At 39.0% G+C, this 15186-nt stretch overlaps 1 protein-coding gene across 2 annotated transcripts in view; it reads right to left on the bottom strand.

The window, feature by feature from the left end:
• LOC134754210 (dual specificity calcium/calmodulin-dependent 3',5'-cyclic nucleotide phosphodiesterase 1C-like) overlaps positions 1 to 15186 on the bottom strand; it is a 166409-nt gene that overhangs the window by 55434 nt on the left and 95789 nt on the right. For both annotated transcript variants that reach the window (XR_010128878.1, XM_063690371.1), the window contains exons 8-10: positions 4541 to 4781; positions 2376 to 3374; positions 823 to 1112 (exon numbers count right to left, since the gene is read on the bottom strand). Coding sequence is in view for 1 of the 2 variants with exons in the window: in XM_063690371.1 (XP_063546441.1) it covers positions 823 to 1112; positions 2376 to 3374; positions 4541 to 4781 (1530 nt within the window). In the remaining variant the exon portion in view is untranslated. The remainder of the gene's footprint in view (positions 1 to 822; positions 1113 to 2375; positions 3375 to 4540; positions 4782 to 15186) is intronic.

The following is a 15186-nucleotide window of genomic DNA, read 5'->3' as shown; positions in this document are numbered from 1 at the left end:
TATCCTCATACATAGCCTCCACCTCATCGTCGGAGTGTGTCGAGGTCGGTGCGTAGACCTGTATGACCTTCAACGAATAACGTTGGGTCATTCTGAGTACAAGGCACGCTACCCTGTTCGACACACTCTCGATCTTCACCACGTTGTTTACGAGGGACTTGTGGACGATAAACCCCATGGGACCGTTGTTCGCCCTCCCGGAAATAGAGCAAGTTGCCGGAATTCAGTTATCATGTCAACCCTATGATTCCCCAACGTAACCTGCTTAATTTTTCCTCCAGTTCTAATAACTTTTCGTCGGTCCGCAGCGTACGGCAGTTGTATGTTGCCAGGGCCAAGGGTCGTCGGTTATGGTAGCCGGGCCTCTGCCGGTGATTCACTGTAGCACCCCCTGCCCCGCCATTACCCTGGCCGCTACCGGAGCCAGGAATAGCGGGGCTGCCGGGGACTAGGGGTCTGGGTTTTATTTGTCTGCATTTTTTTTTGTTTTTATCCCTTGGGGGGATTGTCGTAGTCGCCACGCTTGGCAGGCGGGTTGGCGACCGCAGTTTGATAGAAGTAGTTCTCGGAGGACGCTGCTGCCCATCCACCGGATTTCCTTAAGTCGCCTCTTACGACACCCACGGAAAGAGAGGGGGGTGGTGCTATTCTTACCCGGCACCACACGGGCAGTTAAGTGACTTCTTTTGTTATACATTTCGTAACAGGGTATCGAGTAGTACAATAAGGTAGGTACAGTAAGGTAGATGAAAACGGACTTCAGACTGTTTTAGCATGTGTCGATGAGCCATTTTTTTTTAATGATTTAACTAGTATTATCACCTCAACGGGCAGCGAACTTCTCCGCGGTAGGTTCGGTATCTTCCTGTCGTGCACGCCGAGCGTGGCCTTGGCCAGCCACTGCTGGCACGTGCCGACGGGGCCGGGCTTGCGGCGCCCGCCGTTGATGCTGTGCCGCAGCGCGCCGAGCGCGGCTAGCCCGCGCAGCTCCGACGACGCCACCGGTACGGGCGCCGAACCTCGCCGTCGCGTCCAACAATCTTTACCGGCTAGAGTCTTCTTTAAAAATTCTGGAATCGTGGTCACTTCTCGCATCTTTTTCTCTTTCGGAGCTGAAATTTATAAACAGTCACTGTCTAAAATAATAGTACATTACTGCAGGCGCCGGGAAAGAAGGGCTTGCCGGCTGAGTAGGTATAGACGGCCGACCGTAGGGAGGCCGGATAGTGATACGAAGCCGGCAAGCCCTTTTCACGGCCAGGCACGTATAGTGCTTTCTCAAACATATGCAATGAAATAAAGAAATACACCACTCAAAAAAAAAACAATTTCTCCTTCGACTTTGGCGGCAACAAGTTATTAATTGCTAATTCTGCCTCCGCCCTTAATTGCGACGGAGTACAATTAATTTCTTCGTCGCTATTATCATCGGAACTCACATTGAAGTTTTATTTATAAATTTATATCAATCACAAATATAAAATCCAGCTACTCGACATAAGTTTTTTAATTTTCCCTCCATACTACATAATGTTTTTTTTTTTACGGAAGTCGTGCTATTTCGCGTGTGTAGTGTTCGAATAGACCTTATTAGGGTTATTATACACAACCTGATATAGTTGGTCAAACCAAATTGTCAGTAAATAAGAACAAAAAAAATACTATACTCATCCTTTTCTTTTGGGTGCTAGTACTAGTGTAAGACAAAGATAGTATGATTCTCTCTGTCTATGTTTGAAATGAGACAGTCCTTTGACAAACTATAAATGCAGAGGATTTTAAATATTGTCTATGGTCCCTGGTGACTTAGGCCCCATTCGCACGAGCATTCGCTAATCAGCGAAATCGACTCCACACTCGCGTTCGCGGCTTCGCGCCGCGTAGTATGGAGTGGGCTATACAGATTAGTATACTTAATATCAGTTCGTGTGTAATAGGCGTTAACGCGGATATTTTTGGTCCGATAACCATTCAGCCACTAGAAAAAAAAAACAGCTGTTTAGCCTGTTCATGAACACAAGACGCCATGTTTAATTAAAATAAAAAAAAATTACTTCCCGGCCTAGGCCTTCAATTTCGTATGAAATTCCTTTACAGTTCTCTCGAGTTGCTCCGCCCGAAACGTGATACTTTGAAGCCTGTTTTGACGTACATAAGGACGATATTTCATTGCATGTTTGAGAAAAATATTTTACTACTACTACTTACTACTTTGAAGTATGCATTAATATTCGCTTCATTCAATTCAATATACTTTAGTTACGAAATATTAAAATCTTTATAATGGTTACTACTACACGCTTCCTCAGAAATGATCAATCAATAATAATATTTGACGACACGTAAGGTGAATAGTTAGTGAATGAGATAGTTACTGTTTGTGATGATGTCGGTGGGCATGGATTTGCGGCGACGCGCCAGCTGGTCGGCGGCGCGCGCGAGCGACACTCCCGCCAGGTTGTCCCGCAACTGACTGCCGCGCATGCCGCTCATGCTGCGTATTGACGGGTCCCGATTCTCTTTCTCTATATTACGTGAACAATCCGTAGTGTCTAAGTTATTATTTTCAGAAGCGTCATCGTTATCAGTCTTATCAGTATCATAACCTTTGAATATATTGCTAAATCTGCCCTCCTTTTTACTCATGTCGAACTTTTGGCTGATATCAGTCTTGATGTACTGGGACGGGTAGATGGCATCTTCGTTGCTCGTGTGAAGCGGCTTGACGGCGAGGGCGTGCGCGTGCGCCACGGTCTCGAGCGGCGGGAATGTCTGTTGCCGGATGAGCTTGCAACTGCCGCCGTCTTTCAGCACGATATTCAAACGGGTCGCTTGCACCGGAGTAGTGATAGAAGCTATCGAATAATCCGGAAGTAGTTTCTCGGTGCTCAACATTTTTTCAGTGGGCTTGCCGTGCTCGCAATGTCCACGAACGCTGAGTTGTGAATGCAGAGAATGTTCACTACTCAATGGGCTGCCGTTGGTACGCATTCGAGATTCAGCCAGTGAAGGAGTTCGACTTTTGTCTCTATTCTTGAATTTGGAGTCTTGGAATACATTCAACGGAACAGAGAACCGCCTGAGTTGTTCTTTCAAGCCTTGAGATTTGACGGGGTTGAGCGAGCTGCGACGCAGCGGCAGCAGCAGCTCGGAGCTGGCGGACAGGTTGGTGCCGGAGCAGGTGTCGAGGTCATCGTCCGCCGCGTCCGCGTCCGACATCTCCGTCCCGGTCTCCTCCGCTATTTCTTGCGCCACGAGCATGTCCCACTTGTTTTGGTTGTACAATAAATTTTTTAACATCTCATCCGACAGATCGTTTTTCAAAAAGCGGTGCCATTCGGTTATCAGAGGAGTCACAACGAATTTGAAGAAACCTGAAAAGAAAGTATTAACACACACAAATCTCTACTGTTTCCTTTTCATTTAACTAATTAAGCAATTTAAATCTAGGGATGGTTGGGCTGTTTTATTTTATGGAGTTAATTCTTAGGAGGAAAGCCACAAACTGAATCCCATGCGGGCGAAGTTCTAGGCACTATTAGGAAATGAATCACACTTACACTAAAATAATTTACGCTTTACTTTTCACAAGCCTGCACTCCCGAACTTTAACGCGCTTTATCTTACTCATTTTTTGTTTGACTGCCAAAACAAAATCCGATCGAATATTTTTTGGTTTTAACCGTCGGATTACTCGTAATTATAATTATATTTTTTATTCAGGAAACTACCTATTACATTACCCCCCGGGCATAGGGAATTGCCCGACCTTGAGCTATTCTAAAACTGGCCCATCTGTTGGGGAGTCAGAAACACAGCCGGCCCACCTCGCCTGCTTGCGGTGGTCAGGTTCAGGTTACAATGGTGAAATGTACCCTTAATGTACCTTATGTTACATAAATTATGTACCACATCGGAAATCGAACGTACCTCCGTAGTTTGGCAGATACTTATATGCATTTAAAATCCATGTGTTATTTTGACATTAAAGATATTGAAATCGAAATTGAAAATTGAAATGGGATCCGACTGGGGAGTAAAATCTGCAGCCGAACAACGCCTGGACCCACTGATATCCGCGACTTCAAGATATAATTTAAATAACAGATGAATGTACCTTCTATTGTACCTTTGAATAAATCGTTTTCTTATTTCAAAAATGGTCTTATAAATTCTTAAAAGACCATATTTGAAATAAAAAAACGATTTATTTATAGGTGCATAATAACAGGTACATTTCTTCTGCTAGGTATTTAAGAGTCCAGGCGTGGTCCGGCTGCAGATTTTACTCCCCAGCCGGACCCCTATTAACACATTCACTGCCCCCAACGCACATGTGCGTTCACCGCCATACGATTTCCGACGTCGTACATAAGGTACATTAAGGGTACATTTCACCACTGTAACCTGACCGCAATCAGGCGAGGTGGGCCGGTTGTGGAGGATCACGCGTCAGAAACAGACAGACAAAGCTGACACACATATACACATCCTAAACTGGAACTAAGTACCTATCGACCCGATAAGAACACAAAATTACCTGTTTGAATCTTGGGTATGGAGGTGGTGTGCCGGTCGCACAGCGCCGTGACGGGAAGGTTGAGCTTGCGTTCGTAGTCGCCCTGGCGGAAGAATTCCTCGCACACCTTGTGGCTCCACTTGCGGCTGATGGGCCACGGCCGGCAGGGGTTGGAGATGTCCGCGCACTTGAGCGCGATCTGCAGCACCAGGTGCCGGTGCTCCTTCTGCGACATGTCGAGGCTGTTCGTGTCGAGGTAGCCCTGCCCGACAAATGTCCACGTTCAAAACAAAAACCTTTACAGTACGTACATATTGTGCACTTTCCGTGCCTAAGTCGAACATTTAAAGGGTTATACATAAATAGTTGCCTGAAAATAAAGATTTTTCATTTCATTATGTACTGTAAAACGTTGTACAATACACGTGCGAATAGGTAATTTCCGCACTTGAATCGTAAAAATAACTATTACCCTTCAATGCAGTAGGACCTACCTAATATACTCGTAACTAAAACAATGATTAATAATGTTAACGTAATAAATTGTTAATAGAAAGGTGTAAGGGTCAGCAAGGCGTGCGACACCCCTGAAGTTGGAAACGCTGATAGGCTACGGAAACCACTTAGCCTCAGACTCCTCTGGAGTTGCAGGAGTACATAGGCTACGGAGACTGCTTAACATCAGGCGGGCCGTATGCTTGTTTGCCACCGACGTAGTATTAAAAAAAAATTCAAAGTATACCAACATATTAATAATAATTATAAATAATTTTTAAGAAAAAAAAACCGATTTCGATCAGCAGTTCCACTTCATCAAATGTCACTTTTATAATGTAAGTGCTTGATTTGTTGATGAAAATACTAAAATCACTATATGTATGCCTTTAACATTTGAGGAGTTCCCTCAATTCCTCATGGATCCCATCATCAGAACTGCGTTTTGACAAAAACGGGACCAATCTGTATGTATATACTTATAATCAAAAAAAGAATTTTCAAAATCGGTCCAGAAATGACGGAGTTATGGAGTAACAAACATTTAAAAAAAAACAACCGAATTGGGAACCTCCTCCTTTGAAATCTTGAAGTCGGTTAAAAAATGACAATTGTTTCTTTTTGTAATCTTAAACAAAAAGTGTAATTTAACTAATATCAAAAATATTTCACTAAGGTCAGGGGTGCGAAACTCATCCTTTCGGGTATTCTCGGCCTAGCATTGCTTCGATTTTGTAGGAAGATTACTTTCTGTACGGTAGAACAGATTCAGATTTAGATTTTTTATTTATAAACATACATTCATCAAGTTTAAACGTCAATGTCTTATAACTAAGTTGATATAATTTATAACTAAGTGTTGCATTTATTTACATGTTCACAATTGCAGAACCAACAGTAACAGTAAGTAGGGCTTTATACACAAACTAGCTTTTGCCCGCGACTTCGTCTGCGTGGAATTAGTAATTTGGATACCTTAATTCTTAAACAAATCTGCTTTTTAGTCCATTCTTTTTTCCCCCAAATTGGTCCACACTATACATTTCCACCCCATTTTTTACACCCTTAAGGGATGATTTCGGGGATAAAAGTTATTTTACATCCTTTCCCACAGCTCAAACTATCGCCATAATAGTTTTATCTAAATCGGTTCAGCGGTTATTGATTTCCCATACAAATGTCCACCCCCCTTTTCACCCCCTTGAGGGGTGAGTTCTCGGATAAAAAGTATCCTATGTCCTTCCCCGGGACTCAAACTATCTGTATACCAAATTTCATCTAAATCGGTTCAGCGGTTTAAGCGTGAAGAGGGAACACACAGACAGACAGACAGACAGACAGACAGACAGACTTTTGCATTTATAATATTAGTATGGATTACAGCAAGGGGTGCAACGATCCCTTTGCAGAAACTCGGTAGTACTATAGCATGCTAATTCGATGAGCATGTTTTTAACCTTTTCGAAAATATGGCATCGCTAGGCGAATTTTTAATGTCCATAGGGACACGGTAGTATAGGTTAGGTCCGACAACACCGAGCATCGCGCGGGCCTTTGCCCGTCTTCGGCGAGGTGGTACTAGAAGGTATTGTCTTTTATTCTTGTCGCTATAAGTTTTATAATTGTGTAGGTTAGACCGAACATATTTACAGGCAGTTAAGATAAACACACTGGGCAAAGTCAGGACTCGATGTTTCCTAAACAGGTCCTGGGCCGGGTGATCGGTTGGCTTTCGGTCAATGATCTGTTGAACTGTTATTTATTATGTGCTAAGGTGCCGTAGGTTCAGCCAGCAGAGTTTTTGTTTTTTTTTTTATTTGTAGACCATAATACCGTTGCCAAAAATATGAATAATCTTGAGACCTTTCTCTTGTGACTTCAGACGATTAGAAACCTGATTAAACAACTTTTGCTGGATTTAATTGCATACATATGTAAATCGGGTGACAATGCAATATTATGGTACCATCGAGCTGATCTGATGATGGAGACAAGAGGTGGCCATGGGAACTCTGTGATAAAACAACGCAACCTAATAGTGTTTGGGGTTTTTATGCCTCCTCTTGACTATCGGCGATGATCGTTGATAGTATCATCGTCTATCATCGGCAAGATCATCGCGCAAGCATCCACATGATCGCCTGTACACCGCAACCTCCCGGCGAATCCCTTTGATGCGTGCCCAAAAACCGACAATACACGGGTCGCAGGCGATCATTGACGATGACTGGCGGGGACTGCCGAGTATGCCCTCTTCACTATCGTGCCCGCCAGTCATCATCTACCACCACCCTTAGTGTAGAGGAGCCATTAGAATCGTCTCGATGAGTATTAGTTTAATTAGTTGCCTGTGGATAGAAAAGTACAGTCAGCAATAAAAACTTGTACCAAAATGAATTTTTTTGCCAAAAAAATATTTTTTTAATACAGTTGCTCTTATAGAACATGCATTTAAAAAAAAACTTTCATTGAAGTGCGTTCAATAATAATAACACCCAGCTAAAAAAAACACCTCTTCATAATGTCAATGTCAATGATGTCACAGAATTAATAATATAAAAGTTTCGAATTCCTTACTTGTTGTTTTTCTTATTTTTTTTGCAACTGTATTAAAAAACGTCGTTCGATAAGGTGCGGAAATATCATTCTCTACTTCGTCGTTCATATCTCGGTAGTCCTGAAGTAATGACATGCTTTCCGCACTAGCATCGAAATGTACTATTATTTGCCGATGAAAGCTATCACCCTAACTGCTGTTTACAATTTTCTTGCCATACTTACGAAAGTAGATAAAAGCATAATAAACTATTTAGAGCCCTTAGAAGAGGTTTAAAAATATTAAAACTATATGTCGCCATTCAATAAGAATATTGATTACTTACACTAACTTCTAACGTCCCATACACACCGTCCCACGTACAGATTACTTCCAATTAAATTTAAATTCTTATTAAATGGAACAGAGCTTAGATGCTTGCACTATTCCTTACATTCAAATTTGACTGGCAATATTTCTTGTATAGTGCGCAGCTAGAGGTTAATTGTACTTTTTGCATATTAAAGCGGTCAGGAAAGTCGAATTTTACATTTAGAAGTCATAAATAGCAGTAGGTGACTGATTTTATACGTAAAAAACTAAAATAAAAAAATATTCAAAAGAAACGCGAGGCACGCGGTATTGTTTGGAAGTTGTCCGTCTGAAATATTTCCTAGTCTGTGCTGAAGTATTATATGTTATAGTATATCTTTCGATACAATATTTACCTTACCTTGCAAACCGTTATAATATAATAGAATATGTTATTATAATAGACATAATAATGTGCCTCTCTGACGATGGTAAGGTTTGACATATACATACATGTAGTAATAGTAAACACTTTTCTCAAACATGCTATGTAATATTGATATTACGTTCTTCATATTAGGCTGGGAAGTATCACGACTCCGGCGCGGCTAGACGAGGGGCCTGTAATGAAATTTCATACAAAGTTGCAGGCCTAGGCCGGGAAGTGGCTCTTTTTTAATTTCCATTTCACATATATTTGTGACACAGCATCATGGCATTCAGCCAAAAAAAACTATAACCAATATTTGCTTATGGTTCGGAATGACATTCTGCCAATACCCCTTAAAAAAAACAATAAACGATAATTAATATATTTTGCAGTTTTATTTGTATCGAATTTACAAAAAATATATAAATAAAACATTATTAACAAATTCCAATAATTTTGAATTGCAAATTTACCTACAAATACAGATTTAAAATATAGTTGGTCAAACCAGTTTGTCAGTAAATAAAAACAAAATTCCTTTTCTTTTGGGTGCTAGTACCAGTGTAAGACAAAGATAGTATGATTATCTCTGTCTATGTTTGAAATGAGACAGTCCTTTGACAAATTATATTTCATTTAAATATTAGCGGTAAAAATGTCTACTCAAACACGCGTTGGTGTTTTTTTAATCGTTTTGGAGGTAAAGTTGAACATTTTTCATTGTGTATCTGTAATTCTATTTTATTGGATTTATTGTGCGTTGTTTATTGTGTTGTTTAATATGAGTTCCGACGAAAATATTAAACGAATACCTGTTAATTATACTCCATGTTTAAGGCAACGATGTATGTGAAGCATAATATCAACATAAAAAACGATGTAATCTTAGTTATGTGGCTAAAACTACAGTCAGAGAAAATACAAGGCGAAAAATCAAAGAAAACATAAATATACCTTTGAACATTTGTGTAATAAATTGATTAAATACATGTGTAAAATATACGACACGTGTGATAAAGATAGGTACAGGTGGTAGTTATATTTTGTGCCTAGTTTACTTTTAGTTTCTTTAGAATTAAAACTTTGATTTCGTAATTTCTTTATTTATTTCATTGCATGTTTGAAAAAAGCACTATACATACATCGGCGTGAAAAGGGGTTGTCGGCCTCATAACTATCCGGCCTCACTACGTTCGGCCGTATATATGCATTCGGCCGGCAACCCCTTACTTCCCGGCCTCTGTAGTAATGTACTATTACTGCACAAAACAAGTACATAACACAGAGAGAATACAGTAAATGTGTACAAAAGCGAACTTATCCCCTTAAGCAATAAATATAATAATATATATATTTATACACACGGTGTATATACATATACATGATTCAGTTACAGCTTATCTAACATTGACATTGAAAAATGAAAAATTAATTGCGTGTATTTATTTGTTAGCGATTTTTGTTACCAAGCTAAACGTAAACGCTAAAGCTTACTACGTAATCTTGTATAAATATATACCTACATGTATAGAGCATGGATAAAGCTATCGAAAAATGTAGTGTATCAGTGTGTGTGTGTTTTTTTTCATAAATATTATCCACTATGTTTTAATTCAAACGGTCAAGTTTCTATCTGTAGTATTAAATAAATGTGAAGCCCCTCTGCAGAGCCACTTTAAAAGCACTTATTGATGATGCTCGAAGCCCTGCAGAGCGCGCTCGTCTCCTAGCCTTATCAGAGCCAGAGTCGGGGCTCTGGTTCCATGCATTGCCATCCCCCAACATAGGCACCCTCCTAGAGAGAACGACCCTCGCACTCGCTACGAGTCTGCGACTGGGGGTCAAAACCAATGAGCCCCACCGATGCCGCTGTGGCTCCAATGTTGACGAGCTGGGCCACCAAGGCTTACCCTGCCAGAGAAGCGCGGGCCGCATCTCTCGCCACGCCTCCCTGAATGATGTCATCCGGAGGGCGCTTGCCTCCGTTAGCGTGCAGGCCATCCTAGAGCCGAACGGTATCGCACGCGACGACGGCAAGCGGCCCCACGGAAAGACACTCATTCCGTGGCCCCACGGAATGACACTCATTCCGTGGAGGCTCGGAAGGACGCTTGTGTGGGACGCCACCTGCGTTGACACGCTCGCGCCGTCCCACCTACAGGCGACCTCCGTCAAGGCGGGAGCTGCGGCTACAACCGCAGAACCGCAGAACAAAACAAGCGGCGCAAATATGCTGTCCTCGGCGAGGGCTACATATTTGCGCCGTATGGCGTAGAAGAGTTTCTACGGGACCGTGGGGGCCCAACGCAAAAACCCTTTCCAAGGAAATTTCCCACCGCCTTGTTGACACCTCAGGTGACCAGAGGGCTGGCAGCTACCTCGGCCAGAGGATAAGCCTGGCCATCCAAAAAGGTAACGCTGCCAGCCTTCTAGGCACTATAAACTATAACGCAAGAAGGTGACCTGGGGAGCATTTTTTATTTATAAGTTTACTTTTAAGATTTATTATGTTTAGGTATAGTTTAGTTTTAATGTTAGTTTATTTTGTTGTTATTTCAATATAGTCTAGACAAAAAAAAAAACATAATCGCTCTCCTTCTTGATGCGACTGGCAAATCATGTTACTTTTTGGCAACCGGATTTTTTAACCTAATTTGACCCCGCTGAATCCGAATTTGCCGGTTGCCCGATCCAAACCTTGACCAGAAGTGAGATATTCAAGATGGCGGCCATTATTGCCCTACATAGCGACCCTAACGAGTTCATTGTATGCATACCTATATTTTTTAACCGACTTCAAGATTTCAAAAGGAGGAGGTTCTCAATTCGGTTGTTTTTTTTTTGTTTGTTACTCCACAACTCCGTCATTTCTGGACCGATTTTGAAAATTCGTTTTTTGATTGTAAGTATATACATACAGATTGGTCCCGTTTTTGTCAAAACGCAGTTCTGATGATGGGATCCATGAGGAATTAAGGGAACTCCTCAAATGTTAAAGGCATACATATAGTGATTTTAGTATTTTCATCAAAAAATCAAGCATTTACATTTAAAAAAGTGTCATTTGATAAAGTGGAACTGCTGATGATGATGATCAGAATAGAACTCTTTAATGATGCATAGTTCACGTTTGGCGATTTGTCCTCTTCGTTATGTTTGTTAAGCAAGTTAGGTTTTCAAGACACATTTTTGTCAAGCTCGAGTTCTGATGATGGGATCCATGAGGAATCGAGGGAACTCCTCAAATGTGAAAGGCATACATATAGTGATTTTTGTATTTTCATCAACAAATCCAGCATTTCCATTTATAAAAGTGACATTTGATGAAGTGGAACTGCTGATGATGATCAGAATGGAACTCTTTAATGACGCATAGTTTATGTTTGGCGATTTGTTCTCTTCGTTATGGACCCAGACCCTAACTTGGACCCGGACTCGGACCCGGACCCGGGTCTGGACATGGAACCCAACTCGGACTCGGACCCGGACCGAACTTGGACCCGGACTCAAAACCCGAAACCCGACTCGGACCCGGACCCAGACCAAAATCGGGCCCAAACTTGGACCCGGATAGCCGGACACGGACCCGGACTCGGATCCGAACCCAGACCCGGACCCGGAAATGCTACTAAAGTGGGTTAGGTGGGTGGGCGTTTTTGAATTGCGATTCTCACAGACCAGAACTTCTATCAGAAAAGTAGGTTAGGTTAGAACTGTGAACCTTACAGAAACGAAATGCTATCAGAAAAGTGGGTTAGGTTAGGTTAGAACTGCGACCCTTACAGAAAAGTAATGCTGCTAGAAAAGTGGGTGGTTTCACCTCCTTTTCTACATAATTAGGCAAAAGATACTGTCTTTTTCATTTAATTGTCTGGAATCTAAGAGTGCACCATTAACAACAAGTAATCTTTCAACTTTCAACGCCATCCCCCATTGAAGTCGGTTTTTTTTTTCATAAAAAATATTTTATATTATTTTATTTGACAATTTTTATTGCAAGGAATAACAGTTGAAATAACACGTACATTCTAAAAATTTTGAGTATCTGTTAACCTTTAAAATATCAAATATTATCCACCTTTAAAGGTGGAACATATCATCGTTAGCGGCGCACCGCAATACGAATTCCCAATTGTAAGGCCTCGTTATGTTACAAAACTCACTCGAAGTAAAGCCCTTTTTTTTTTTCTTTTTATAATTTATTTATTTATTTAAATATTTATTCAATGGTTGAATCTTTTAGCACGCATTTAAAACCTTTAATCTATGTGCGCGGAGTAAGACTCTTTTGTGAAAAAAAAGCGTCTAGTATGAGAAATATGAGAATAGGTACGAATATTAAATGAATAAATGAATTTATCGTTTTGTTAAGCAATTAATCAAGATTGTAATGTGTACACTGACACTTCAAAACCTAAAACCTTAAATATTGTAAAACAAAGTCTCAAATTTTCATGTTTCACGCACGATTTAGTCCCCTAAACCAAAAATTGTTATATACTTGGGTACAAATGTTAAGAAGTTGAAAGTGAGAATGATTTTATTTTACCTATTTTATGTATTTTTAAACAAAGTCATTAAGTAATGACTTTGTTAAACCTACGGGAATCAAATGCGTATTTTAAAGTACTTATCTAAAAATAGTTTGATTGTAATTAAGTTAACACTTTAAACTTTCGCGTTTTGTACACGTAATTAATGTCACGCGATAAAATTTCATTATTTTACCTTTTTTCCGACGTTTCAGTTAGGTTGCACTAGCTGTGGTCACGGAAGACTGACGTCCCAGCAAGATGTCAATTGAGATATTGGTAAACAACACTAAACTACCCGACATTAGTTTATATAAATGTTCGGAGTAGATAAATAAATTTATCTACCCGTTTCTGTTTCATGTAAAAAAAATCAAAAAAGAAAAAAAAAGGAAAACAGGTAAAATAATGAAATTTAATCGCGTTAGACCCGTAAATGACATTAATTATGTAATTAACTTTCTTCCTTTAATATCGTTTTAAATATAGATTCCTAGAGAAAAGTGTTTCGAATGTTTTTTGTAGATAATTGTATGTATAGATTATTTATTTATAAGAACTTATTTAGCTTTCGGCCACCGCTTACGAGTTGGTTACGAAAAACTACAAAGGAACTTTAAAATTGATTATAATTAACTTTCCCGCTTTAATATCTTTTATAAATATTAATCCTAGCGAAAAGTGTTTCACACGTTTCTTGTGGGAAATTCTATGTTAATGATTTATGTAACAGCCTTTTTCTTCTATGCGTCATACTTTACAAATTATTTACGAAGAATTAAAAAAAGGAACCTTATAATTGATTATAATTAACTTTCCCGCTTTAATATCTTTTTTAAATATTGATCCTAGCGAAAAGTGTTTCACATGTTTCTTGTAGGAAATTCTATGTTAATTATTTATGTAACAGATTTTTTTTGCTATGCGTCAAACTTTACAAACTGTTTACGAAAAACTAAAAAAAGGAACCATAGAATTGATTATAATTAATTTTCCCTCTTTAATATCTATTTTAATATTGATCCCAGCGAAAAGTGTAATGAATGTTATTTGTAGAAAATTTTGTGTAGATTATTTAAATTACACAACATTTTTTGCTATTGGCCGCCGTTTACAAATTATATACGAAAATTAAAAAAAGGAACCATAGAATTGATTATAATTAGCTTTCCCTCTTTAATATCTATTTAAATATTGATCCCAGCTAAAAGTGTAATATATCTTTTTTGTAGAAGATTTTGTGTAGATTATTTAAATTACACAAGATTATTTGCTATTGGCCGCCGTTTATGAGTTATTTACTAAAACTTAAAAAAAGGAACCGTAGAATTGATTATAATTAACATTCCCGCATTAATATCTCTCTGAATATTGATTCAATCGAAAAATTGTACGGAATCTTTCTTGTAGGCAATTTTATGCAGATTAATTGTGTAGAAGAACATTTTTTGCTATGGGCCACAGTTTACGAGTTATTCACGAAAACCTACAAAAAGCTTTTATTTAATCTTTTAAGGGCTCTTTTAATATTGATCCCAGCGAAAAGTGTAATGAATGTTATTTGTAGAAAATTTTGTGTAGATTATTTAAATTACACAACATTGTTTGCTATTGGCCGCCGTTTACAAATTATTTACGAAAACTTAAAAAAAGGAACCATAGAATTGATTATAATTAGCCTTCCCTCTTTAATAATAGAATAATTTCCCTGTTGAATAAAAATGTTCTATTCTATTCTAATATCTATTTAAATATTGATCCCAGCGAAAAGTGTAATATATCTTTTTTGTAGAAAATTTTGTGTAGATTATTTAAATTACACAACATTTTTTGCTATTAGCCGCCGTTTACGAGTTATTTACGAAAACTTAAAAAAAGGAACCGTAGAATTGATTATAATTAACATTCCCGCGTTAATATCTCTCTGAATATTGATTCAATCGAAAAATTGTACGGAATCTTTCTTGTAGGCAATTTTATGCAGATTAATTGTGTAGAAGAACATTTTTAGCTATGCGCCACCGTTTAAGAGTTATTTACGAAAACCTAAAAAAGGGACCTTAGAATTGGTTATAATTAACTTTCCCGCGTTAATATCTCTCTGAATATTGATCCTATCGAAAAATTGAACGGAATCTTTGTTGTAGGCAATTTAATGCAGATAACTTGTGTAGAAGAAATTTTTTTGCTATGCGCCACAGTTTACGAGTTATTCAGGAAAACCTAAAAAAAGCTTTTGTTTAATCTTTAAAGGGCTGTATATTTGGAACCATAGCAGATAGGTACTCCAAACTTTCAGAAAATACGTGTTATTATTACTGCTATTTTCTGCAATAATTATAAAAAAATATATTTAAAAAAA

Source organism: Cydia strobilella, chromosome Z (assembly GCF_947568885.1).
Source record: "Cydia strobilella chromosome Z, ilCydStro3.1, whole genome shotgun sequence".
In the NCBI taxonomy this organism is placed as follows: domain Eukaryota; kingdom Metazoa; phylum Arthropoda; class Insecta; order Lepidoptera; family Tortricidae; genus Cydia; species Cydia strobilella.
The sequence above is the reverse complement of the archived record's forward strand: the minus strand, read 5'-3'. Positions and strand labels throughout refer to the sequence as shown.